Source organism: Crocodylus porosus, unplaced genomic scaffold (genome assembly GCF_001723895.1).
Source record: "Crocodylus porosus isolate Cpor-Errol unplaced genomic scaffold, CroPor_comp1, whole genome shotgun sequence".
Classification (NCBI taxonomy): Eukaryota; Metazoa; Chordata; order Crocodylia; family Crocodylidae; genus Crocodylus; species Crocodylus porosus.
Window position 1 is genome coordinate 53,440,966 of NW_017728943.1, and position 27,868 is coordinate 53,468,833.

Below are 27,868 nucleotides of genomic sequence, written 5' to 3' on the forward strand. Positions count from 1 at the left end.
CCCCGTCTCCTGCAAGGCAGCAAGTGGCGGAGGCTGCAAAGCACCACACAGGTGTGTCCCACCAAGACACATCCCTCCACCTTTGATTAGTTTCCACTCTGGCTGATATCTTTTTCACGTTTGATCTGTCGACTTGCATTATGCTTCTTTCATTATGCATTACGCAAAAGTGTTTATTTTAGTCAAGTGCTTGGTATTATTTTATTGTTGCTTTTATATTGTTTTTATTTTGGATTTTAAACCACTTTTCCAGACCCATTTCATTGTCACTTCCGGCAACTTCATTGGTGTCAAAGGTCATGTGACGTCGCTTCCTGTGAGGTCTTTGAATATGGCTCGCTGGCCCACTGGGTGATAAAAAGTTCATGATATGGCCCCACATTCATAAAGGTTGGTGTAATAGTAATCCTGCTCAGTACGAGAGGAACCGCAGGTTCAGACTTTTGGTGTATGTGTTTGGCTGAGGAGCCAATGGGGCGAAGCTACCATCTGTGGGATTATGACTGAACGCCTCTAAGTCAGAATAGCCCCTAAAGGTAATGATACTGCTGTGCCATGGAGCCTTGATTTGCTCTGGATAGCTGGCCACTCCCCGAGAGGGGAAAGGACCCAATGTGGAGAGCCGTTCATGTTGGGACAGGAGAGCGGGCAGAGGGCGGCCACCTTTCACCCACAGCATATCATATGTTCATAGGGAACCTGGTGCTAAATCATTCATAGATGCCTTGATTCTGGGTTAGGGTTTTGTATATAGCAGACCAGCTAACTTGTTGCAATTTACTGAAAGTCAGCCCTTGAAACAAGCTTTTGAAGGAAAGAGAGCAGCAGAGTGTGGACCGTGGAATTCAGAAATGCAGACTTTGCCTCACACAGGGAAATGATGGGCAGGACCCCTGGGAAGCCAGTCTGAGGGGAAAGGAATCCAGGAGAGCTGGCTGTACTTTAAAGAAACCTTACTGAGGGCACAGGAACGAACCATCCTGATGTGCAGGAAGACTAACAAGTGTGGCAGAAGATCACCTTGGCTTAGCAGGGAACTCTTCAGTGTGCTAAAACACAAAAAGGAAGCTTACAAGAAGTGGAAACTCAGACAAACAACTAGGAAGGAATATAAAAGTATTGCTCAGGCATGCAGAGATGAAATCAGGAAGGCCAAAGCACAACTAGAGTTGCAGCTAGCAAGGGATGTGAATGGTAACAAGAAGGGTATCTACAAGTATGTCACCAACAAGGGGAAGACCAGGGAAAGTGTGCATCCTTTACTGAATGGGGGAGGCAACTTAGTGATAGATGATGAGGAAAAGGCTCATGAAGTACTCAGTGCCTTTTTCACCTTAGTCTTCACAGACAAGGTCAGCTTCCAGACTACTGTGCCTGGCAGTAGTTTGGGGAGGAGGTAAGCAGCCAACTGTGGCAAAAATCAGGTTAGGAACTATTTAGAAAAGCTGGATTTACACAAGTGGATGGGACGAGATGGAATGCACCTGAAGGTGCTGAAGGAGCTGATCAATTGTCTTTGAAAACTCATGGTGATTGGGAGATGTTGCAGACATTTGGAGAAGGGCTAATATAGTGCCCATCTTTAAGAAAGGGAAGAAGGAGGATCCAGGAAACTACAGTCAGCCTCACCTCAGTCCCTGGTAAAATCATGAAGCAGGTGCTCAAGAAATCCATTTCTAAGCAGTTGGAGGAAAAGAAGGTGATCATGAACAGTCACCGTGGATTCACAAAGGGCAAGTCATGCCTGACCAACCTGATTGCCTTCTATGATGGGATGATTGGCTCTGTGGATGCAGGAAGAGCAGTGGATGCGATATACCTTGACTTAAGCAAGGCCTTTGATATGGTCTCCCACAATATTCTTGCAAGGAAGTACAGGTTAGATGAAAGAACTGTAAGCTGGATAGAAGGCTGGCTGGATCATCAGGTTCAGAGGGTAATAATCAATGGTTCAATGTCTAGTTGGCATCCAGAATCCAGGGGTTGGTCCTGGCACTGGTTTTGTTCAATATCTTCATCAATGATGGAAGATGGGATGGAGCGCACCCTCAGCAAGCTTTCAGATGACACCAAGCTGTGGGGAGTAGTAGATATGCTGGAGAGTAGGACTAGGATTCAGAGAGAACTCAACAAATTGGAGAATTGGACCAAAATAAATCTCATGAGCTTCAAAAAGGACAAACCCAAAATCCTGCACTTAGGACAGAATAATCCTATGCACCAGTACAGGCTGAGGACTGACTGGCTAAGCAGCAGCTCTGCAGAAAACGACCTGAGGGTTATAGTGGATAATAAACTGAATATGAGCCAACAGTGTGTCCTTGTTGCAAAGAAGGCTAACAGCATACTGGGCTGCATGAAGAGTGGTGCCAGCAGATTGAGGGAGATGATTATGCCCCTATATTTGGCACTAGTGAGGCCACATCTGGAGTACTGTGTTCAGTTTTGGGCCTGCTGCTACAGAAAAAGATGTGGACAAATTGGAAAGACTCCAGTGGAGGTAACAAAAATGGTTAGGGGCTGGGCCACATGACTTCTGAGGAGAACCTGAGGAAACTGGGCTTATTTAGTCTGAAGAACAGAAGATTGAGGGGGGATTTAACAGCAAACTTCAACTACCTAAAGAGTGGTTCCAAAGAGCAGGGAGCTAAACTGTTCTCAGTGGTGGCAGATGACAGAACAAGGAGCAATGGTCCCAAGTTACAGCAAGGGAAGTTTGGGTTAGGTATTAGGAAAAACTCTCACTAGCAGGGTCATAAAACACTGGAACAGCTTACCCAGAGAGGTTATGGAATCTCCATACGTGGAGGTTTTTAAGACCTGGCTAGACCAAGCCTTGGCTGGGATGATCTAGTTGGGGCTGGTCCTGCTTTGAGCAGAGGGTTGGACTAGATGACCTCCTGAGGTTCCTTCCAGCCCTCATTTTCTATGATCCTATGAGTCTATTATCTAGCCTTCAAAGCCAGATGAATTTGAGATACATGCTTTACTCAGTTTAAAACTCCTATTGTAATGAGACCTAACATCAAAATTATACTATGAAAGTTGGAAATCCTGCGTGTATATAGTACTTAACATAACAGTGACAAATCCACTGTCATATACTCAAAGCCATGTTTTAACACGCTGATAGTTTTGTATGTTATCAGAAGCCTGAAACATTTTAAAATGATCTCCCTCTGAAGATTATTAATTCCTAAACAAGACCTTCTTCCCACAATACTTTGTAATTGTCACATTAGCATCACTACAACATTTACAGTTTCTGGGTTACCTGAAAAGGCAAAAAAAAGCCTAAAAATGTGCATGAATTAAACACAAAGTGGATTAGATTTGTAAGGAGCCCGAGGACCTGTTGGAACAACATGGCCTTCAGTGCCCTCTTGTGGAACAAAACATGAAGAATGCCAAATAAGAAGAGGAATGGAGTTTTCTCACTTTTTGTCATTTGGTCATATTCCTTCCTCCTGTAAGTTCACTGGATCAACAGAATTCATGTGCAACAAATTTAGCACAGATTCACAAACTGTGCTTCTATAATCAGTTTAACCATCACCTAGTGCCATAAAACTCCACTGTGCAGCAATCCACAGAAAGAAATCCACATTGTCTCGGCAGTTACCGTCAGTTGTGTGAATGTTCCCTGTGTGCTCTACAGCAATCCTGAGCCCTTCAGAAAGCAGGTAGCATTAAAGTTGAAGCCTTCTGCCTGCTTACAAGAACAAAGCTGAATGACCCAGTAGGAAAAGCCCTGTTACATACTCGCATGCCCATGATCCAGAGCACAGTGGCAGGGAAAACATTTCTAAGAGCTGTAAGGGTACATCTTTGAGAGCTAAACTCGTTAAAATAAAGCAGAGTAGGGAAATACATATGTTCTCAATAAGTAGAGTTATTTAAACCAAGGGGCACAGGAATTAGCAGTGTAAAGCAAGAGCAATTTTCTTTTCACTGATGAGGCAGGCACATTGTACCTAACACAGGCAAATTGAATACTTCTGGGCACTCATAAAAAGGAAAATAGGAAGCATTGTACTCCTGCTAAGATGGAAACAATTCAAGTTTTAGTGACTTCTAGCTTTCCTGAAAGCCATTTTACAGGAAGCAAGAGGAGGGAATTGAGGCTTTTCAGGCTAACTGTTCATGTACATGTATTGCACATTTAGTGCCTGTGGATCTACTATATATATTACATAAGGAAGGAAGTGAAAGCCCTAACATGGTAGGTGGGAGACAACGGTGATGATGATTAACTTGTGGACTTGAAGGGTTAGTGTTACAAAATTGAAGGGAAATAGTGGACAAATTCTACTTCTGACTAGAAAGTAGCAAAGAATGGCAAGACCCAAGCTGAATTTCCTTCCACCATAATTGAGACACCATGGGGATACATGAAAATCAGCCCTCCTAGTTTGATACTCTGCCACTAACTATTGTTTGATGCTCTAGGGTAGTGGTTCTCAACCTTTTAAGACTCAAGGTACTGATCATCAGACTTAAGGCACCCCTTGGAAAATGCTAGCTCTTAGCTTTCACTCATTTCTTGACTATGTCTGACACTATGGATTCCACTAGGGCTTTACCTTGTGAATCACGGGGAGGTGTTAACACACCAAATATTCCAAGGCACCTTCAAAAGGATGACACTGTGGTTGAGAATCAATGCTCTAGGGAATGGCTTATACTTTCTGCTGCTCTTTATCATGTAACACTACCATAAGAAAGCCTTCTTCATGATGCCACCTGATTATCACTTTACACTGAAAGCTTGAGGACTGGCAGCCCTCTATTATTTTCAGCTGGTATGGCTGCAGAAAATAAAATTCTTAATTCATTATTGGGTATTTGATACATGGCACGTGAGGCCTTGCCTTTCAGAAAAAACAAAGCAGTAAACATTTAACCCTGCTTTTATATTTATTAAGCTAAGCACATCAATTCATGATGGTCAAAATTTCCAAGTGACAATGCTTTTAATTTAATTATATATCAATTCTTATGGTTTGGTACAAGCTTATACAAACTGTCCACTGAAAACAACAAATGATGAGGTTTAATTCACCGTTGCCCAAAAACGTTACTAACCTGGAAATATTAGGACTGTATGTATTTGTTTCCAAAAATGGAAAGTCTATCTTGAGAGACTGTATTAATTAAGTCTGCCTCAATACCAGAAGAGGAAGTGTCCCCTTTCCCCTAATACAATCCAGGAAACAAATACAAAGCTGCCTCTCCCTGCTGGCCAGCTACAGAAAAAGCATTTCACAAGGATTAAGAATGAAGAGATTTCAGGTGTAGGAGGTGAGCCAGCTTAGTCTTGAGGAAGGAACTGGATGCCTGCCCCACTGTCTGTTCTCCAGGCAGTAGAAGAGTCAGAGAACTACATTCTGATCCACAATATAATTGCTATTGTCTAAGGCAGCTATTTATTTTTTTGCTATTTTCTATACCTGCTGGAAAAGACAGAACAACTTAACAAAGAAGCTTATTTTGCCATTATGACAAAAAAGCATTTCCAAACCAATGCACTGGCTGAGAAACAAGGGTCTGAAGTGAAATTTCTTACCTTTGCATTGTAAACCTTGTCTCAAAAGACCCCAGAGCAATGAACCACAGTGGTCACAGAAGGTGGGCACTTTGTAATTATGAATGCTGAACTTGTGAGGCATGTTGACACTGAAACGCTGGGAGCCCACTTGCTGAAAAACCAAAGCACAACATATTGAAATCCTCCTCTTCCTAACTATTCCTTTTACAGGCCAGAATTGGGACCCTCCTATATTCTGAATTTGTACACAGATGGAACAAGATGAAAAGTGTGCTTGTATGAGACAAAGGTTTCTCTCCTCCCTCCTCCACTTTTCTTTTTCTTGCTGTGCAGAAGATAATTGATAACTGATAACTGCTGGTGCAAAGACTGGAGTCTGCTTCCCAGCATTCATGGGAATAACTGCACAGCTATCAGCAAGGAATCTCTCAGCATGCAAGACAAGGAAGTCACTCCCAGTTGTTTTGGAAGCAGGAGAGGGAAGAGCTAGTGCAATAGGAAAGGGGGGGAAAAAGAGTAGTCAGTCCCAATCCATTTGCTTGTTTATATCCCTCTGTTCTTTAGACTGGTTAAATGGCAAAGCTAGAAATTTTGTTCTGGGTATCCACAGAATCATTGACTATAATTAAAGGACATGATTAACAGGTTTTTAAGGATTCATGTACTATACAGCAAAAGACTTACACGTCCCTGCACGTTCCCCTCCTTCTCCCCTCACTGTTGGCTATTATCCAGTGTTCTAGCACCCCTCTAAACAATGAGAGCATCTTATCAGCAGGGCATTCAAGCTTCCACCAGTCTGGAGCCTGGAAATGTAAATCTACACAGGAATTTAGGTCTCTCTGTGGGCGCTGCTCAAATGCACCATTAGCCAAAATACTGATGCAGCACTGCTGTATTGTAATCTGCCCTGAGAGATCAGGTTTTGGAGTGAAAGCACAACGTCTGCTCCCCAAGTTACACTGGAGAAGTTTAAACGAAATTTGAAGTGACTGTAAAATTGGCCTTGGGGGCATATAGTATAATCATCTCCAGGATAGCATTATTTCAAAGCCTAGTTGGGCCAGTTTAGCTTACAGCTGATGTTATAACTTGCTTAAAAAGCTGATAACATAAACAACATATGTAGATAGTCCCCTTTATACAAGGTACACAATTTTTCCAAAGCGAGGAAGGAGTGGAACTATAAAAAAAAAAAACAGTTATCTACCAAGAACTAACAGTACTTCTACAGTGTTACTTTATAACCATCAGCCCAATTCAACACTTTTTTTTTCCTATTCTGTGTTTAAAAGATCTAGATGCAGCCTTTGTCAGAGCAACCCTCTGAAATCATAGTACAGAACTGTAACCTTCCTATTTCAGATCGCTAATAAATCAGCCACAATAAATGGGTTTAAGAGATAAAGGCTCTGATGCTGTCTCCTTTCAGTTCAGCAGCAAAACTGCCACTTATTTTAACAGGGAGCAAGTTAGAGGGAAAAAAAGGACTAAGAAAAAGCATGCACAGGGAAATGCTTAAGGGGCTAAACACAGTATTTAGACCGTATCTAAATCTTGCTAACCAGGAAGAGACTGCTACAATAATTCCAATGTAAATAGGGCTGTTGGAGAAATCTGTCATTCAAAAGTAAATGTTATACTACAGGGAGGCCGGAAGGATGCAAACAAGCTAACATTTTGTTGATTAAATGAAGGAGTCAGTAGTAACTTCAACAGATAAAAAGTTTGGGGGTTTTGGGGGTTTTTTTTATCTAGAGCATTATTTTATAAATATTTACCTCGTCATGAGTTTCCTGTTTCTTTAAACCAGCACACTTGGTTATTATAAGCTCATGGCATCTCTTGTGGACTACACAAGTGCAAACTGTAAACAAAAATAGGATGAAAGAATGAGTTTTCATGAAAACTATCTTTAATGTAAAAGCTTGAAGTCATCAGGCTAAAGACACTGGACCCCTTTTCCTGTGATCTGAAAGACACAGGCTAAAAATGGCTTCTGATTTTAGTTAAAGAATCCTGACTTACAAATGCAAGGTTCCCAGCATTTTCTGAAGATCAGAGCCTTTTACAGGATCAAAGGTTGGGCAAGCAAAATCTAAAGCATCTAAGAGTCTACACCACTTAAAAAAAGTCTCAGCTACAAGTGTATGTCTCTCACTAGACAGCAATTTGTATGACCATTATTATTATTAATTCTACAGAGAGTTGTGCATGACCTCAGCACCCCACAAAACACAAAGATAAAGAGCCCTTGCCTTTCATTCCAAAAGAAACACAAAGATGCTTAGGAAAAAGAAAAACAAAACTACTTTATCAGTAGGGCTTACATACATGAAAAGAATCAGACATGAAAATATATCCACAAATACGACAGATGAGATCAAAATTAAAAGGGCTGATCAATGCATGATAGAAGAGTAAAGTGACTTCTATTTGTGGCACTGGCCACTTTTGAAGGTGTGATACTTGAATAGGTGGACTTTTAGGATATTCTCTTACAGTAGTTTCTACCTTTTTATGGGGATAAAAAGAAACGTGGTCTGCTTCCCCCCACCCAACAACAAGAAAGTAATTTTTCCCCTCTTATAACAAGAAAGTGACATCTTGCTCAGAGCTTCCAAAAACATAAATTTTTAGAAAAATTAGGTATTCAATAAATGGTAAATATCATCTCCAAAGGTGACTCTTTTCAAAAGTTCTAAGCATGGGAAATGAAGAGATAAAAATGGAAACACTTTTTCAGTCTTAACTATAATAGTTGCTATTGATGACCTCTATAATTATCTAATGTAATTACAGTCATTACAATTACCTAGTATGTCTCATCCAAAAATCATAAAATGCTTCGAGCAGAGGCTTCCTCATTTTATAGATTAAAAAGTGAGAAGAATGGAAAATGTTATTATAAAATAAGGTCCCTTAACTTTGGATACCCAGAGACACATACCTAGGACCTGATTTTCAGAGACACTAAGTAAGCATTCCTCCCACTGACTCCAAGCCACCCAAAGTTGCAGAACACTATTGGAAAATCGTGTTGACAGTAAATGATCTGCTCTAATTCACAAATTGGTGACTGATTCTATGATAAAATCTACATATTCTGATTCACAGTCCTGTGTTCTGGTCATACCATTGTACTTTCTGATGAGCAAAACTTATTTACACACAATAATGATATATTAGTATCTATTCAAACTTCTCTCCATAGACTGTCTTACCTTGACATTGATATCCCTGTTTTCCTATTACACCCCTGTAGATAAGAACATAAAGCAGTTTAGAAAATGTAAGATACACAGATAAAAAAAAAACAGATTTTTTTCCTTAGTCTTTTTGGTCCGATTCATGGAAAGTTCAGTCAACCCACAGCCTACACACTGCATCATTGGACTCATTTCCATATCATTTTCTCAGTATGAGAAAAAGGTACATCATATGATTGGGGGTGAACACACCATCTGGATCATGTACTCTGTGCATTCCTACTTACTCATGGACAGTTCTCCCTCAACTGCACAGATGGAGACCTAATGAGCTGAAACTTCCATTTGCTGATGTTTTTCTTAAATTTCCAAGATTATTAATTATTATTTGATTTTCTAAAATGTCTAGAAGCTTTATTCATGGATGAGGTCATCATTGTGCTATGCACTTGGAAGACACAAAGAAAAAAAGACATGGGTCCTTCCTCAAACAGCTTACAAGTAGTACTCTCAGCATTTTGGCAACCCTAACCATAGTCAAGTTCTTTTTGCATGCATCATAGCTAAGAAGAATGTTAAACAAGGAACTGAAGAAAGACAAGGGTTCAGCTCTGCAAATGTTAATAGGGATCACTTGCCAAGAATGGCAACATGGATGGTGCTTGTCTGAATATTTATTAAGGGAGTGATGAAGCTACTCTGAAGTGAGAATCAACCTACTGATACTGTATAAAAGATGCTAGGTATGTAGAAGATAGGTCATGAAAAGGCTCAAGGACAAGACAAGCAGCTTATGCTTGATGTGGTAGAAGGAGGACCAGCATACGGATGCAAATGCATGGTCTACGAAATGGTTACTGAGCAGCATTGAGCCAGGGCTCCATTTGACAAACTCAGAAAAGGGGACATTGCAATAATCAGGGTGTGATATGATAAGAGCCCTAACAAGAATTTTATTTGAATGGATGGATTTAGATATGGCTTGACTGTCAACATGACCTAGAAGAGGTCATAGTTGAAGATATTCACAGTGAATGAGAAAGCAGGGTGAGCAGGAAAGGGGAGATTAAGAGCTCTTTAAAAATCGATAACTATGCCCAGTTTATACGCTGTCTCTGTATCTCCTTTTGGAATGGGGAAAATACTCTAAACGCTCACAAGATAAATGTAAATACAAGAGGCATACTTGGAGGTGCTGTTTCCATCTCTGGCATTTTATGCGTGCCTTACAAATGTCACACTTCTGATATAAAAGGACAATTGCATCTGGTTAACATAATGTATTTAGTGCAAATACAGTGACCCTAGGATGTCCAAAAGAAAGAAGCTTTATGTGTACATTTTGTCCACTGTAGTTTCTCCCTAAACCATCTTCGTTAGCCCAGGGCACAAACATGCATTCCTTTCTCATGCAAGTTCAGCTGACTTCATATGCTTAACTTCAATCTGATGCGTTAGATTTGTTAGATCAGTAGTTTTGTCATCAGCTGAATGGCTGATGTGAGTAAAGGCTGCAGGATCTGGCCTCAAGATTTTAAGCTCTTCAGAATAGGAATTCTGAGCTAGAATCTGGAATAACTAGCAGAGTCACTCTAGATTTATGCTGGAGTACTGAAAGTAGAACTTGTCCCCATGCCTACTCTTCATCTGTAAGGTAAAACAAACTTAAGCTTACCTATAATGCATAAAGTAAATCTTGACTGATGTGCCTAGCTCAAAGCAATATAATACTACGTTAATTTATCTGTGAATTTTAGACTGACAAGCTAACATTTAAACAACAGGTGTCCAAAGGAACCAGCATAAGCACCTGCAACTTTGATCAGCTTTACTAAGATGCATATATACTCCATTCTTCTCAACATGTGGCCACTTTTTTGTATGCTTGGTTTTATATTTTTTGCCAAATCTGCACTGCAATGGAAAGAACCCTGTAGAGACTGACCTAGAAGTTACTAAACATAGAGGCCCAGAACAAGAATAGTAGAATTACTTGCATTTTGTCTCTCATCAGAGCTAGAATGGGGTGGCTCAGAAGTCAAAAGTTCATTTTGATGGTTGTCATAGGATACTAATGTGTACTGTAATCTAATTCAAGGTAGTGGTCTAGTTCCCAGTGACTTCAGTGGAGTCAGGATTTTACCCTTCCAGTATTTATTACAAGCAGACTCCTTTTCTCGAACCCTTTTCCTGGATGGTTTTTGCACATTAATTCACCTTCTGAGCCTTTAAACATGAAGGATTCATGCTCAAAACACCTAATATGATACCATTTCTCCTCTTTAAAACATAAATATTTTAAAGCTTTGAAAACGCTGACTGTGCATGCTTCTTCCTTCCTAGAAATGCATTTAAAATGACCACCACAAGAGGGAGGATTATGAAACCACAGAGCCCAACTTAGTGTCTAATATCAACATAGAGCAATTTTATTGAGTTTATGGGGTCTACTCTGGAATCTCAGTATTTCATTCATCTTGCTTCAATTGGTGATTGTTAGTCAGACATTTTAGTTAAAGAATTTTGAAGCAAAATGTCATACCACAGCTATATAGGCTTTGCTTTTCTGAGGCACATTGCTGAAATGATCCTAAATGTATTAAAAATTAAGCTAATGGGCACAGTAGTGAATTACAGGAGTCACATCCATCTATTGTATGCTAGACAGGAGAAGGCACCATTGTCTGGCCCAGAGGAAAGCATAAATTGTATTGTTTATGCAAGTTTGACAGTTTACTGTTCTTATTTGCAAAACACAGATGGAAACAGAATATTAAAACAAAGAGGAAAAGAGCTACTAAGTTCTTTTGGTACTGCTCTAAGACACTATGGAACATTACTAATTCCAAAATAAAATGTCGTCTTAAAAAAGAGAAAGTGCTGAAAAGTTGAATATACCATATAAAGTCTCTGCAGTGGGAACAGTATGTTGGTTGCCTAAGGTAGGTGGCCATGAACTTGTGTCCATTAACCTGATGGACTCTGCGTCGCACTGCACCCTGCCGTTTCCTGGGACGCATCCGCTCCCTGAACACACGTTCCTCATTGTCTTTGGGTGCTGAAAGAAAAAGGGAGATAGGGGAAATGATAAGCATAAAATCATCCCAGGCACATATACAGAAGTATAAGGGAAAAAATTAAAATCAAACGTCTTAAAAAAATTCCTCCATATCCTGTAAACAGTAATGCAACCCAAGCCACTTTCATTAAATGTAATCTTGTCCTTAGCAGTGAAGGTATGGAGGGAGGAGGGGTTGCCTTATTTAGGATCATGAGAAATGAACCACAGAATAACTGGATCCTGCAAGTTCTCTCACTATCTAAACATTTTGATTGTAAACTCCACTGGGCTGGCATCAAGTCTTCCCGATCTTCTTGTCCCAGCAAGACCTTATCTCTGAAATAAGAAAAACAAAAACTCCAGGTTCAAATACACAGATATTAGGAAGGTTCTGATTAAAATGTGACTCTCATTATCCTCTAATTTCATTAGTTACCAGTTGGACAAAAGGAGGGGATTATCTCATTAACCAATTTATGTGCAAGTGCAAGCAAGTTGGAATAGGAGGTTTAAATTACCGCTTAAGAATCAAAAATCCTTGTAAAGTATCTCTGAGACGCACAGGAGGAAAAGCATTATGTGCTGTCTAGTCTAAAAATGAATCACCTCCTTGCACTCTCTTGAAAATAAAACTGTGTCCTCTTCAAGGAGCTTTGTATCCATTGGACAACAAGTGAGGATGAATTAGCAACAACAAAAAATCATAGTCGTGGCAATTCTACATTTTATGTAATGACTGGGATACAGTGGGTGAATCACATGAACATGCATGCTCCTGGAGGCTGGCGGGGCATGGCGAGCTCCCACAGGTGTCAGCAGCGTTGCTGGTGGCAGGAGTGTGGAGGCAACAAGCAGAGAGCTCCTGCAGGCAGCTGTGGTGCTGTCAGTGGGGTGGGAGAGGGGTGTGTGGCAAGTGCCAACACCACCTGCGACCACCTGCAGACACCGCCGGCAGCATCGATGGCAGCCAGCAGCCATCGCGGACCACTCGCAGATGCCACTGGCAGCATCAGTGGTGGCCAGTAGCTATCACAGACCACCCATAGACACCGCTGGCAGTGTTGACAGCAAGGGGGGAGGGTGGCAAGTGGCAACCAGCCGCAGGCACTGCTGGCAGTGTCAGCGGTGCCTTTTCACAGAGGGTCCACCACCACACTCAGGGGGTGCATGTGCACCCGTATGTACCCCCTATGTATCGCCAATGCACATGAATTAACAGTACAGAAAGGTATGCGTCCATTTCTATCTTACCTTAAAACAAATCAAGCTCACCAGAGTGAGCTATATCTTCTGATCTACACCACAGTTTTGCTGAACAATATAGTTTTATGACCGTTATTTGACCCCATACTTAATGTATGAACCTCCTGAGCCATCGGGTCTAGCCTCTTCCTGTTGCTGATAGCCACTTCACAGCATCTCTTCATAAACTGATCAACTTCCACCTTAAAACTGATTAGTTTTCTTGCCTTCACTAATCCTGGAAAGCTGCTCCAAAGCCTCAATCCTCTGAATGGCAGAAACAAATTTACTCATTCCTACTGCAGGCAGAGTTCTGGTAGGTCAGAGAGAAACTTCCAAAAGAAGAAAAAAGCCATTTCAGCTCCCAGGAAATTAATGGCTTGGTTTTGCATTGCCAGGGCTGGCCAGCATTGTAAGAATATGTACAAATGAAATTAAACATTTATAGACTTATGTCAGATAATATCTCAAATGAAAAGGCATTTAATACTTGAAATTGTGAATCACTGTCTTTATTATGCTGAGGAATACAATCTACTTCGGTTTATAACATATTCTGTCCATTTTTGTTTACTATTAGTTCTGTTCTGGATCATTAACAATACAAACAGAATGAAAAATCAGAGAACAAACCAAGTCTTCTACAGTAACAATTTTTTAATAATATTCAGAAGTCATCATTACTACTGAAAGATGCAAATGTAGAACAAAATTGCCTATTTTGTTTAGGAATGGCTATAAAACCATTTTTCAGTTAGTGATTGACAACAGAACTAAGATTGTGCATAAGCAGAGATTTAGACATTTAAATGAACTAAGCATGCATATGTGCATAAGTGTATGTAAGAGAGTGTTAGTTTCTTTAAAGGCATTGATCCACAAGATCCAAACTTGTGTGTACTGCAGTTTGTGCCAATAGGTATGTCTGTGATACTGACATTTCAATTTTTTTAAGCCCCAAAGAAGTCTATTCTTCCTTACATAACATCTTACTAATACTTCATGTGCAGAAATTAAAATTTAACCTTAGACATGATTCAATTTCAATTCAGTTTATTAAGCTTTAGACACAAGCATCTACCAGATGGCCCATGTGAAATTATTTGGTGCTTTTAGTTCCTAGTAAACAAATTTTCATTGGTGAGACCACAGCTGGAGTACTCCATCCAGTTCAGTGCGCTGCAGTTCAACAAGGACATGGGCAAGCTTGAAAGTCCAGAGAAGAGCCACCTCTATGATCGTAGACTTGCAAGGTAAACCATACGAGGAAAGACTGAGGGAGCTGGGCCTCTTCAGCCTAAAAAAGAGAAGGCTGAGAGGGGACTTGGTAGTAGCTTACCACTACATCAGGGGAGTACATCAAGGGCTCAGCAAACAACTGTTCACCAGGGCATCCTTGGGGAAAATGAGGTGTAATGGCCACAAACTCCTGGAAGACCATTTCAGTCTTAACACTAGGAAAAACTTCTTCACAGTTAGGGTGTCCAGAATAAATTCCCTCCAGAGGTAGTGAAATCACCTACCCTGAAAATCTTCCAAAGGAGACTGGACAGTCACCTTGCTGGGGTCACCTGACCCCAGTTATCTTTCCTGCCTCATGCAGGGGGACTAGACCCAGTGATCTTGCAAGGTTCCTTCCAGCCCTTGCAATCTATGAATCTATGAACTATGTCCCCGCCCCTCCGGAAAATTATCCCTTCAATCAGTGCTTAGGAGGACTCTTATTCTCTCCAGTGAAGCCTCCACAGAAAGGGAAAAACAACAGCTGGCCATCAACACACTTTTAATACATGCAGGGCACATCTACATGTGCCCCTGACTGAGCAGTTGGTACTGTGATGTCATTTAGTACTTGCTTTAGCAGTTCCGGCAGCACACAGGTTATATTTTATGCTACTGTGCGGTAGCTTGTTGTTACTGTGCAGTGACAGTGGTGTCATGGTTAGTGGCTGCCAATGCTACATGGCCATAAGAATGAACTACATCAACATAGCTCATCGCTATGGTGATGTAGCATCTTGTGTAGACACACCTAAACTGAACTTGAAATTTCCAAGGACTCATCCCCTGTGGGCAGGAGGGTTTTCCTTCCAATGGAGGAAACAGAAGATGTGGACCAAACATTTGAAAATATCAAGATTTCTTGTTTCTTGCAGCAATCCTGTCTTACTTATTTCCTCAGTCAAATGGCTGTACACAAACTTTTAAAATAAGAAATGTTTATTATAACTCTTCTAAGTCATGCTGCTACTGGTCCTTTGTTTACAACTCTCATAGAAATCAAAGAGAAGTAGAGCTTGAAGGGACCTCCAGAAGTCATCTAGTCCAACCCCCTGCCTGAGGCAGGATCATCCCTATCCAAACTATACTATACAATACATAATCTAAACTCTTCATAAAACTACTGTCAACCCTGACCCAACACAAGACCTAATGCCCAAACCTGCCACAGGTAAAGCAGGGATCCACAACAGCCAATGCTCTGCTTTTGTAAAAGACTGTTAATATACACTTGAGATCCCAGGTAGAAGGCCATGACCCTCACTACAGGGGAAAGCAAAAACCCCCCACAGTTTATATAAATCTGACTGTGGGGTAAAATTCCTTTTTGACCCTAAATATGGTGATCAGTCTGACCTCTGGCTTTGGTTTCAGCAGAAGCATTGGCATACCTCAGTCAAAATCCCCAGCCTTAGTTGCAGCTAACGCCCAAAGCCTTTGAGGGAGGCTTAAAAACACCCTGGCAAAACTCATGTAGGAAAAAAAAAGGGGAGGGGGGGAGGGGAGACAACCAGCAAAGCCCAGAAACATGGGAAATTCCCACAGTAGAACATAGCTACACCTAGATGATCCCCAACTAGTAGCAGTCTGACCTCTTCTTGAACACCTCCAGTGATGGAGAATCCACAACTTACCTAATCATTCTATTCTACTACCTCACTATTCTAGCAGTGAAGACATTTTTTCTTATATCCAACTTAAGCCTACTTTGCTGACCTGCTCTCAGGACTGAAAGCATGGGGCCTATAGGAGAGTTAACACTGCAGTATCATTAACCTTTCAAAGTTTCACAGGAAGTCATCTACTTGCAAATACAAAACTAAATGTTCTGAAAATCCATTGTTTAACAGTTGATATGGCAGTTCATCTACAGTACAAAGTAAGTTTGTGGGGAGTGAGATTGTTGCTCCATTTTGTGGTTAAGGTATCAACTAGTTTACAAGAAAAAATGTCACTTATAGTTTTCACATTTTGGCTACACAAAAAGAATAGAAATGTTTTGTGGGTTATTTTTTAGAAAAATGTTACGAATATAGTTTCACTATAGTACTTGCAATCCCCTCACATAAAAGTCTATTCTAATAGAATCACAGGCCATTTATAATATCTACAGGATGGTTAGAAACAATAAAGAATAAGGAAAGTAAAAACCTGTTTTTATTTGCTTAAAAATGGAGACACACACTACAGTAATGCCAACATTAAATGTGTGGAATTTTTGTTTTTTTCTGGCAAGCTTCATTTTTGTCATGCAATGGATTAGGCTAATGGTTTAGCCTAATCCATATATATATATATGGCTAATGACCAAATATAATGGTCAACCTGTTTAGACTCAAGGCACCTCTTGATAGACTCAAGGCAGAAATGCTAGCTCTTCATTTTTACTATTTTTTTACTACAGCAAAATAACAGAGCAACTAGCCTGTTGCAAAGAACTCAAAAAACCACAGCAGGTCAGAAAGCTTTTAACACTATACATTCCTATTTGAAATCTCTGGGTTTATTTTGTGAATCATGTTTCCATACCTAACTAGTGCTAAAACTGTGTTGCACCCCATGTCATCCTTGAAAGGATCCACCAGCCACATCACCCTGGTTGAGAATCACTGGATTAGGTACTAGGTTTGGATCATAAGAGACCAAGACTACACTTTTGGTTAACTCACAAATGAAAGTGAATTCAGTGTGTGGCAGTGCACCCATGATTTTAAGGGCTAGAGACAGGAAGCCGGCAGGTGCCTGATCAAGGCAGCCATTTTCAGACAAAAGCAAGACAGGTAAAGGCAGCAGTTACCTGCTTATGGCAGAGGCAGTCACATCAGCTGGCTGAACTACTGCTCCTGGAACAACGTGGAAGTAAGGGCAGGAGCTATGGGTATGGTTTGGAAGCTCCTGGTCCTGGGCATGACCTGAAACTGCCACCTGCCAGGGAAGGGTGGCCTGATGGGACTCCAAGGAGTCCCCAAGGAATGCCAAGCCACTTAATTCCCCAGTGAAAGGAGGATAGGGGTGCCTTAACCCCAGGCACCACCATCTGGCATCCGAGCCCAGCAGGATCCCGGAGACCACAGAGCAGGGTAGTGGTGTTATGAAGAGCGATTGTGTCTGGGACCACATACAGTAGGGTGCAGCAGGGTGCCTGAAGGACTGTGCAATTTAGGATGCAGGGTAGGTTTGCAGAGGGCAGCTTGAAAGGTGGTACATGGGACAGCCCCCAAACTGTAAGAGCATTGAGAGCAGTTGCCTGGTGAGGGGTTAGAGGTAAAAGCAGCCCAGCGTAGGCACAAGGTTACACCACACAGAGTAGGTGAACTTGCGGGATCTCAAGTTGCTGCATGGTAACATCGGTGAGAGAGTAGTGAAGCCTGAAGGCCCTAAGGGGAGCAAGAGTGGTGGAGCGTGGCCTAGTGATAGGCAGTATGTCAGAGGCCCCTGTGAGAGGTGGAGGAGTACAAGTGGCCTTTGTGAGAGGGCAGCAGCATGAGTGAGTGTGGGAGAAAGAAGCCAACAATGGATTGGATTTATTCCAGCCTCAGACTGGGGACCAAATATAAACAGGATGCCATCTGCGAGGCATGGACCATGGTGTAGGGAAGGTTCCTAGCAGTGAATAGTGCCCCTGGCATCAGGGCGGGGCATGGACAGCCTCCCGCTCATTTTAAAACATTCAAGTTGTGGCAGGAAAGTTAGGGTAGACAGCCCTAGGCAGGTGAGCAGGCCAACTTGAGATCCGGCATTGAGTTTGCTCCCTGTTGCACAATGGTTCTAAATTACTCTGTTTGCAAACATTTGCCAACCTCTCCACTCACCATGGAATTTAACTTAACCATTAATCCAAAGAAGCTTATCAAACATACAATTCTACAGTATTCATCCAGAATGCTACAGTATTTCTACTGTAATGAAATGAAATGTTGGATCATGACCACAGAACACTGCCATAACTTTGGAGGCTGAGAACTGGATGAGCTGGTCAGTGGGCAGAGCTGTGTCTGAACAGTTCCTGGAGCACTTGCTGGCTTGCATCTGATTTCTTTAAGTACTAACTATACTCTTAAAATTAAACAGAACTTGACATATATCATAAATGGTAATGTTTAATAGGAGGTAGCAGTAACTTCTATTTGACTATTTTGATGCTATTTTAGGAACACAAACTGTAAAGCACCAAAATTTTTCTTTGGTTAGTGGTTCAGCAACAGCCAGAAAAATGAAAAGAACTATATACTGTGTCTAAAAAGGCTGGGGGAGTGTCAGAAAAAGCCCTGAAAGGTACAGCCAGACAATGCTCTCAAGGTTTCCTTTAGAAAGAATTAGCTTGTCATGCCATATTAAAAACCAAATGCAGCTGCAGTTGACTATAAAGAACAGAAAAATTAATTACAAATATACTTCAAATAACAATGTGGTTATTCTCACAATGATTTCATGCAAGATGATGCACTTGAAAGTGCTTTTGGGAAAAACACATTGCCACATGAGTAGGCGTTTGGAAGTAGCAGTTCTACTACTCATACAATTCAGTGTGTGAAATATTTGTACATTCCTATTTAGCGGAGTGAAAAAAGTATTGGAAAGTACTGTACAGCTAAAATAATTTTCTGGTGATATTTTCTAATTGCTCTTGATAACTATTTAGGATTAATTTGAATAACTTTTATAAATAAAAAAACCTAAAATGGCAGATGACAGGCACAGAAGAAACTAAAATACATATGTAACCAAGCCTCTACATTGTTTTATATTTTGAAAGAATAAATCAAAGTTAGCTGTTTAACATAACTTTATTTAAAGTGCTTACTAGTATTTAATACAGAAATCTTCTCCCTTACAGTATTTCCTTAAGAATTCATAGTTATTTACTAATTAAAAGCTGTTTCCTTAAGCAAAAATAAATTTAGTTTCCTCAAGTTTCCTCAGAAAATCCTTTAGTCCATTTATGCTTTGGTTTCCCTGCTTGATTTTTTTTATTTCCACTTTCATATTATTTTCAAGAGAAGGTACCAGAAATATGCATGGAACTTCATGTGGTACAGCAGGAAATACAGCTTAATGCATTTAGACAACACATACGCATCCAAAAATCAAAGCCTTCCCATTTTCAAGGGTCATTCCAACCTCTCAGTAGAGTTCTTAAATCCCATTTCCTCCCTGAATTTCTTTCATAAGATCATTAATTTCCCTTTCCATTTCCACCAAGAACTACTTGGTTGGGTTTTTTGCTGTTCCTGATTTCCAGAAGACAAATAGCATAGAATGCCCTATATAATTTCTATATCCATTTACACAGACAACAATCATTTAGACTGCAATCCTGTAAAGACTCACATGTTAAGTATCCTGAGTAGTCTCAGAAAGTCAACAGGATTATTCTAAGGGGCCCACTACATATGCAAGTAAAGACATGATGGGATCTAATATGTACAGTCCACACAATCACACCTCCTGCCACATGTGCATGGCAGGAGGTGTGACTGTAGGGTCCGGCATTAGATTTTGCCTTAGATTTTGGGCTCCCTCTGCATCAGCAAGAAGATGCTGCAAGTGCTGCAATCTCCCAGACGCAGAGGTTTCATGTACCCCTGAGACTGGGAGATCACGGCAGCTGCATCTCCCAGTCCCGTGGACTCTATGCCCCTCCACAACTGGGAGATCACAGCTGCTGCCCACAGCTGCTGGGATGCAGCTGGGTCCTCACACTAGGATGCACACTGTGAGGACCCAGCATCTGCAGCTGCTAGACTGTGGAAATATGAGCAGAAATCAAAGTGGGTGTGCTGCACCAATGAAGACCCTGGTTCTGCCCCTGCTACATTCCGATTCCCCCCCTCCATGTGCTGCTAGAAAGAAAAGAAGGGGGAAAAGCTATTGCCATCTCCTGTAAGACATTGCTCTAGGCTTTCAGTCCTTCATAACCATATCAGTTTCTCTTTAAAAAAACTGACCAGATTACAACAGGATGGAATGAAAATAGAGTTTTATGATAAACTTGAACTTAAACATGTATTGAAACAGATTTTTTTTTCTTTGCATCTTTATCTTGTGGTAGTCACTTGCAATAAGGAAGCCTGAAAAACTGGTAACAGGGGCCCGGAGTTTATTTAATTTGGTGTATTGTTTGAGTTAACAGGAATACTTGTGGTTTCTGATATTCCTCATTTCTGTTTCTGAAATTGGGGAAAATTCTTAAAGCCATTTTAAAATGAAAGCAACAGCACACCTGGACAACATAAACATGGCTGCTACGATGTTATGTTTGCACTTCTGTAACATCACAGACTCTAAGGGCATTTCATTCTGTGTACTTGTTCAAAGTCTCAGGATTAGTGGTCCTCTGTACATACAGCTAACAAACCAGAACGGCCAGTTGAAGTAAGAGCCACCAGTCTTGTGTGCTAACAATAATATGGGGCCAACAGTTTAAACTCCACTGAAGTGGAGTGCAGTACCTACATAGCTACAGGCTTTGTATCCCTGCAGCACAATGATCAGAGAGGGAGTAATCTGCCCTTACCTGAACAACATTATTTGGTTCAAATGAGAGATTTTTCTTATTATACATCAAAAACATATTATACATTGTCCACCTGTTCAGGCATGCAACTTCCATGAACATAACCAAGCAGACCACCTAATGGTTTAATATTTAATGAAGACCATAATGTTTTAAAGGAACAGAGAACTATGAATAGAGGCAATTTAAACAAAAAGCTACTATTCCTATATTTAAATCCCCTGGCACTTTTGAGGGTTTCTTTCGTAAAGGATTTGCACAAAGAGAACTGAAGGAGAACTGGCAAACTAGCTAAATATATGGGGGAGAGTTTTTAAAAAAAAAACTCTGTAGATACTAAACATAAATAACTGACAAATGCACAAAGTCAATGAACTAAAAGAAACAGATACAGAGTGAGAGAGAGAGAGAATCCCCCTCCCCACACACTTTTAATCTCTTCCAGTTATATTAATCTTGGGCATTACTTGTAGTACTAAGAGGTGTAAACCCTTGCCAGACAGATGTTTTTTTAAAGTCAAATAGCATTACTTATATAAAGATTTTTGTCGCTAGAACTATCACAAATACCATATTTTGGCCAAAAATTTATGTCGCTAGAAATGCGTCAGGAAAGTACCTGTGAAAGTACAGATTTCCTAACGTCCATTTCACATCTCAGGGACTTCTGATGCTATTTTACCTTCCAAGACTTTATTTTATATTCTGTCCTGACAGAAAAGTATCTTCAGTGTGAAAAGTGAGAATTTCACAGAATTGAGGGGAAGGAAAAAAAAAAAATCAATAATGCACTGAATATTCAGTGATACCAAATAAATCTGTTTCAGAGGAAATGCCCCTGCAGCACTAACCATACATCTGAAGCCCCATACTACAGATCCTCATTGGATCTCACCAATGAAGGACTCAAATCTACAAAGAGATGTGTGCAGGTGGATCCTGTGCTCAGTCCCAAAGGCTTCAGACATGTTCTAAGCATATGGAGATATCTTCAGTATGGAATATAAACACATCCTCAGACAGCCGCCGCACACCATGAGTCACAGGACTCTCCAGGTCTGGGAAGGCAAAAAGTTGACTTAAATGACAAGTTCCCTCTTCTCTAGGATGCCAGTTCTTTAGCTTCAATTTCAAGGTCAGAGCAGATACTTTTTCCGATGCAGACTGAGCAATCCTCTTAATGTGTTTAGGATTTTTCCAAAATTAGAGCCAAGTCCTCCTCACCTTCACACCTGCCTGGGCAGTCCCACTGATGTCAACCATTTAATAAAGAATATGACTGGGCCCCAAGTGATGTGGCTAAGCATTAAAAATGCTGAAGGAGAATTTTATCTTCATGGAGAGCAACAGCCACTACGCTGATCACTGCCTTCAGCACGCATCAATTCTATTTTATCCTTCCTCAAGTGTACAGTCTTGTGCTGTGCAATTTATAGTGGCTTTAGGAGATGAATAATTTACAACCTCATCACCAGCAACCAAAACCCACTAAGTGCTGGGAAACAGATCTCAAGGCAATAAAGCATAATCTTTGCTGGACCTAAAATAGACTAAGTAATTCAGGGCAGCAAGTTCTTTTATTTCAAAGTAATATGAAGATCACTGCTTTCTGATGCTGATCTAAAAGTAGAGTTCTTCATAGGAACTTATCCAACCATTAAATTATTTCCTAAATTAAAGCTTTATTCTGCTTTTGGTGTTACATGATGCAACTGTTCAATAAATTGCCCAAGAACACAGATTTCTGATAGATCACTTTTCAAGTAACACATGAAGTATACATTTAAACCACACTCTTGCCCATGAGTCAAAGGTTATCAAGGAATTACAGTATAAAGACTGCAATAAACATAATTTGTAAGTAAAATTATTAAAGCAAATTTAAATTTAGAGAACTATGGTAGAGGTACTACACATAAATCCATAAGTGCTAGGTTTTTATGAAATGGGCATGAGGGTCTATTTCAGCAAAGCCCTTAAACCTATGATTAAGTATGCAAATAGTCCTAGGGATTTGAGAATGACTGCTCAAATCCTTAAACCTAAGCACACACTCAAGTGTGCTGAATCAGGCCCTAAGCACCTGTTGCAGTGAGCAAGCAGGATTGTGCTAAACAAAATGTTCCCTTTCCAAAGGACTTATGTTCTATGGGCCCAGAAAAGAAAAAGACAGGACAGGATAAAACTGTGGTGTGTCAGCAGACAGTCATTACAGGTGGAATGTATCCAAGATTATTTTTTATAACCCCAAGGAATTGTCAAAATTAAGAAACATAAACACAAGGGATGAAACAAGGAAATGTTCAATGTTCAAGTATTTTTATGTTTAGCAATTAGCAACCTAGTATCTAGCTACTGTAAAAGCAAACTAGATGTATGCCATTTACTGACCATTGGGCTCCAATATTTCTTTAGCCTCAGCACTAGAAGGAAATAATGGGGTCAACACCATGTTTCAGCCACCTTTACCCCAGGAAGCTACTGGTACTCATTGGATAGGAGGCTAGTGGGCCTCAGAGCCATGTTAGAAGTAGAAACAATGAGTGGAAACCCCTCCCTCCCTCACCTGGGATCAAACCGAGGTCTTTCCAAGTCCATAGCCAATCACTCTACTTATTTGAGCTACACAGCTGCCACCTAGGTTCTGTAAAAGGATTTAAAAAACCCCCCACCAGAATGATCAGACTGCATGCTCCATGACCCTACCTACTGCAGACATGAATAAGGGCCTACCACAAATACAGTACCAACACAATGTTCAGCCCTAACTTCTAATACCATGTTGCTGCTTTTGAATGCTATCGAGTCCCCCACCTGCTCCCTCCTGGTTCTTTAAGGAACCAGAGGATGGAAAAATGCATCCTGCACTGCCAGCTCTTGCCATTTTATTACAAGTCTTGAGCCACTTGGTGCTTTGATCAGATGGACATCTCAGCTTTCATTAAATAAAATACTTTATTTACCTGAATCCAAGATGATTTTAAATTTAAGACAAACCTTCAATAATTAGATTCTATATATAGAAAATGTCTTTATAATTTTCTATGTATAGAAACTAATTATTGGAGAACTTAAATACATCCCCCCTACTCTTGCAGTGGCAGAGGAAGGTGGCAATAGGTGGGCAGAAGCCAAGGCATTCAAGCAGCCTGATCCCCCCACTCCTTAGCACCTATGTTCCCCACAGTACTCACCCCCTGATGCCTGGCTCCTGGTGCCAGCCTGTAACAGGGAGTCAGTGGCTCCTGTTACTTGAAGGTATAGGCAGCCAAGGAATCTTATGCAGCAAGTACTTATTGCAGGGTTAACTGCTCAGCAGTAGTAGCATAGGACAGTGCCCTGCTTAAGCAGTAGAGACACTGCTAAAGCAGCAAGGGCCCAGCAGTAAGCTGCCCTGAAGGCAGCCTGGTCACTAGGCCCAGACTGGAAACCCCTATGGGTGGCTGGAGACTCACCTGACAGGAAGGGGCCAGGCTTAAGTGGCATATAATGCCTGTGCCTGAGCCCAGGCAAGCTATCTGGCTCTGCAGACAGTACAGGGAAAAGTTCCTGCCCAAGAAGGCTGCAGAAGAGTGCCTGGCTGACAGCTGAGCTACTCTGGAAAGGCACTGATGGCTTTCTGAGGAATACAAGTCAGGGTTGCAGGAAGTTTTGTCATACAGTCAGAGAGCTAGCATTTATGTTTGGAACAGGTGAAAAGATAGTTCGCTTTATACCTGGTAAGCTTACTCTTCTGTTAGATCAGTGGACTGAGTTGGGAGTATTGGGGTGGAGGAGGTCTCAGCAGTACCCGAACAGGACGGAGACAGGGCCAGGCGGCCCAGTGCCTGAGCAGGGCAGAGCCCAGAAACCAGGTCTGACAAAATGGGCCTGGGCTAAAAGGCCCAGCTAGAGGAAAGGGGCAGAAGCTGAGAAGGTCAAGGCCCCAACAAAGGTGAAAGCATGAATGGTAACACCTACACAGCATTGTAATGGCTGCAGGGGAGGTCAGAGGCCACAAAATTAGCCCTTAAGGCTACAGGTGCCTATTGGGTGCGGGGAGCACAGATGGGCCAGAAGAACATATGTAGTGCTGGAAGGGAAGGTTTGGGAACCAGAGGTGTCTGGGACAGATATGAGCTCCCTCAGGAACCCAAGGACAACCTCCCTCTTCATAAATCAACTCATTACATCAAGGCATGGCAGGAGAGGGAAAAGGGAAAGGAACCCAGAGAGCCAAAGTGAGTGCAGGGGCTGCCCAGCCACCAGGGTATTATGGCCACCCCTCGGGCCCCATGCTGCTACACTGCCCCTCTGCCACTTGCCCCCTTGCTTCCTGCCCCCAAGCATCCTGCCTCACTCTATTGCCTGAACCCTTCCTACAGGGCTTGCCTCCTTCCACCACTGGTGTGTGCCCCCTCCCCCCACCCTGATTTCCTCCCTTCACTACTGTTTACCTTCAGTCATGGCTCTGGCTCTGTCAGTCTCCAGCCCCAGTCAGACCTGACCCCTGCCTTGTACTTGAATCTAAGAGGGGGAGGTGCCCCCCCCCATAGTGAATGAGGGGAAAAACTTGTCTTGGATTCAAGTAAATATGGTAACAAGTTTCTAATGCTCATGGTTGCTGAGAAAAGCGTGAAAGTATGATCCAAGTGCATACTAGAGACTAATAAAACCCAAGGGCAAATAAAGAGAATCCCAAATAACATACATTAACAAATATAGGATTTGGGGGGAACTTCTGACTTTTGAAAGCTTGTGAGTGGCAATACTGTACATAATGAAGCCATAAGACTGATGGAGAGGACAGTCTGTAGGACCATGAATCTTCCGCTATTCTACTTTCTCTTGAAACATCCAAGCTTCCTCCTTCCAGTGTTCAGGCTGGGGACATTCACCATTCATCCACCTTTAGAAAGTGCCTTTTCTAGGCATTTTCCGTAGTTTTCTAAACAAGCTGCTTTTCTCTAAGCTTGGGCACTGCTAGTAGTTAACTAAATGCATTCAAATGTCTAACTGTATCTTTCAACAGACAGTCAGGATTTCAGAAAAGCTTGTTTGGAGCTGCTTGAAGTAGGCTTGATGGCTTGTTTCCATTTTGTCTGACCTCTGGGCGTTATATCTCTAGTGAATGTAAACTCATTGAGGGAGAGTTGGCAAATGGCCTTTGAAAAGGCTACAGATGTGTTGGTTGAGATGCATTTTGTTTTTCTGTTAAAGCTGATGCAGTGTTCAAGGGTGCATGACAGACTCACTGGCAAAAACATCTGGCAAGTGCAAAGGATGTTGGAGGATGAAGAAACCTGACTTTGGGAATAGAGAATAAAAGGAGTGGAGATTGAATGGAGAAAGAGACAGCTGTCATGCTTCCAAAAAAGAGGAAAAAAAAGAAAATAGAGAAGGAACTGGACTTCATGAAAGAAGGGGAAGAAAGAAGCAAGTGAAAAAAGCATGAACTAGAACAGGGGTGTTAAATTCATCTGGCCTTGCTGACCAGATGAGTGGCATGGGGTCAGTTCATGGGTAGAGGCAGAACCCACCCAAGCTGGGCTGAGCAACCACTACGGGGGGTGCAGCCGAGGACCCAGCCCAAAGGAGTAATACATGCAGTACAGCCTGGGACCTGGCCTGAGCAAGCACCATGAGCAGTGCCCATCCTGGGTGTGCAGGGATTATCCAGCACAGCAAAAAGTGTTGCAGCAGAGGTTGAATTATGGGGCTCTGCAGGCCAGATCCTGCCCATGGGCCATATGCTTGAGACCCCTGGACCAGAAAATATCCATAGTGACCCTGTGCTCCTGTTTGACAATGAAATGGAAGTAGATATTGTATTTCATTTATGAATGCAACTTGGGTTTCAGTTTATATAGCAAATCAGCCTCAGTTTAAACTGAATTTACTCTACACTGAGGGAAAATTACTTCCGTTAATCTCAACTAGTAGAGTCAATACATAAATAATATTGTATTTTCCCAGTGGGAAAGCAAAGAGAAATATTGTTTTTATGGTCACATGGAACAAGTCCTTTTGACCCCTGTCTTGTATGGCTATAGGAAAATGGTTAATCTCATGCACAAAGACAGTAAGCAGGCTGTGACATTACATCTCCTAAGACATTTTTTAAGCACTTTGGCCAGATTTTCAGCTGATGGAAATTAATATGGGAAACCTGGTTTCAAAGGGGCTATGCTGATTTACACCAGCTGATGATTTAGCTGTTATTTTTCCATCTGTCATAATAGTTAGTACCAATACAAATCATATTAAGGGAAAGAAACGGGTTAAGTGTTGCAAATATAAAATGTGATTTATTCTTGAAACTGCCTATACTGAAGGCAAATTCTACAATTTTAATTTACGGGAAGTGATTGTTTTCCTACTTCAGAAAAATCCTCCCTCAATCAGTTATTTTTTAAGACCTAAAACTATTTATTCCTGTTAACAAAATCCCAATACCAACACTTGTAGGCTGCACAAAATAAGTGAAAACTCTGAAATAGAATTAATCAACAGGTGTGGGAGAAATTGTACTTCTATTTCTTAAAGCTTTAAACTTTCCAAGAAAAATATTTGTTAAACTCTGGGCTGTGCATCTGAACAACGTAGCTGAAATAGAAAACACTACAGAAGAAAGAAACCAAAATATCCATATCCCTGCACCACCCCTCTATAAAAATATACTACTCAAACACCACGCAAGATGCAAGTATAACTTCCTACCAAATCATTTTGGGGAAATATAACAGAATCAAGATAGAATGAATACAAAGGCCAACACAATTCTTAGAACAAAGAAAGGGCAGTATCTTTTGGTGGCTTATTTTTTCCCATCTCAAGTTATTCTGGCTAAAAAAATTGATGTTTTCATTGCTTTTTGCTTTATTATTTTGTTTAGCTACCCCTTGTTAAACAGTGAGTCACTGTTCTACAGTAATTGTTCAAAGCACTACTCTTTGCAAAAGTGATACCAGATTGTGCAGTGTTCTTACTGGAAAACCCCTTCACTGAGATTTTGAAAGCCATGTAGGAGA

At 41.2% G+C, this 27,868-nt stretch overlaps 1 protein-coding gene and 1 long non-coding RNA gene across 2 annotated transcripts in view; one reads left to right on the top strand and one right to left on the bottom strand.

The window, feature by feature from the left end:
* LOC109319647 overlaps window positions 1-549 on the top strand; it is a 940-nt gene extending 391 nt beyond the window's left edge. The window contains exon 2 of the long non-coding RNA XR_002103574.1: window positions 391-549. This is a non-coding gene — a long non-coding RNA (uncharacterized LOC109319647). The remainder of the gene's footprint in view (window positions 1-390) is intronic.
* The window catches only part of PRKCE (protein kinase C epsilon), a 521,754-nt gene that overhangs the window by 195,446 nt on the left and 298,440 nt on the right, over window positions 1-27,868 (bottom strand). Inside the window, exons 3-6 of the mRNA XM_019549367.1 lie at window positions 11,656-11,815; window positions 8,773-8,807; window positions 7,330-7,415; window positions 5,567-5,699 (exon numbers count right to left, since the gene is read on the bottom strand). Coding sequence (XP_019404912.1) covers window positions 5,567-5,699; window positions 7,330-7,415; window positions 8,773-8,807; window positions 11,656-11,815 — 414 coding nt within the window. The remainder of the gene's footprint in view (window positions 1-5,566; window positions 5,700-7,329; window positions 7,416-8,772; window positions 8,808-11,655; window positions 11,816-27,868) is intronic.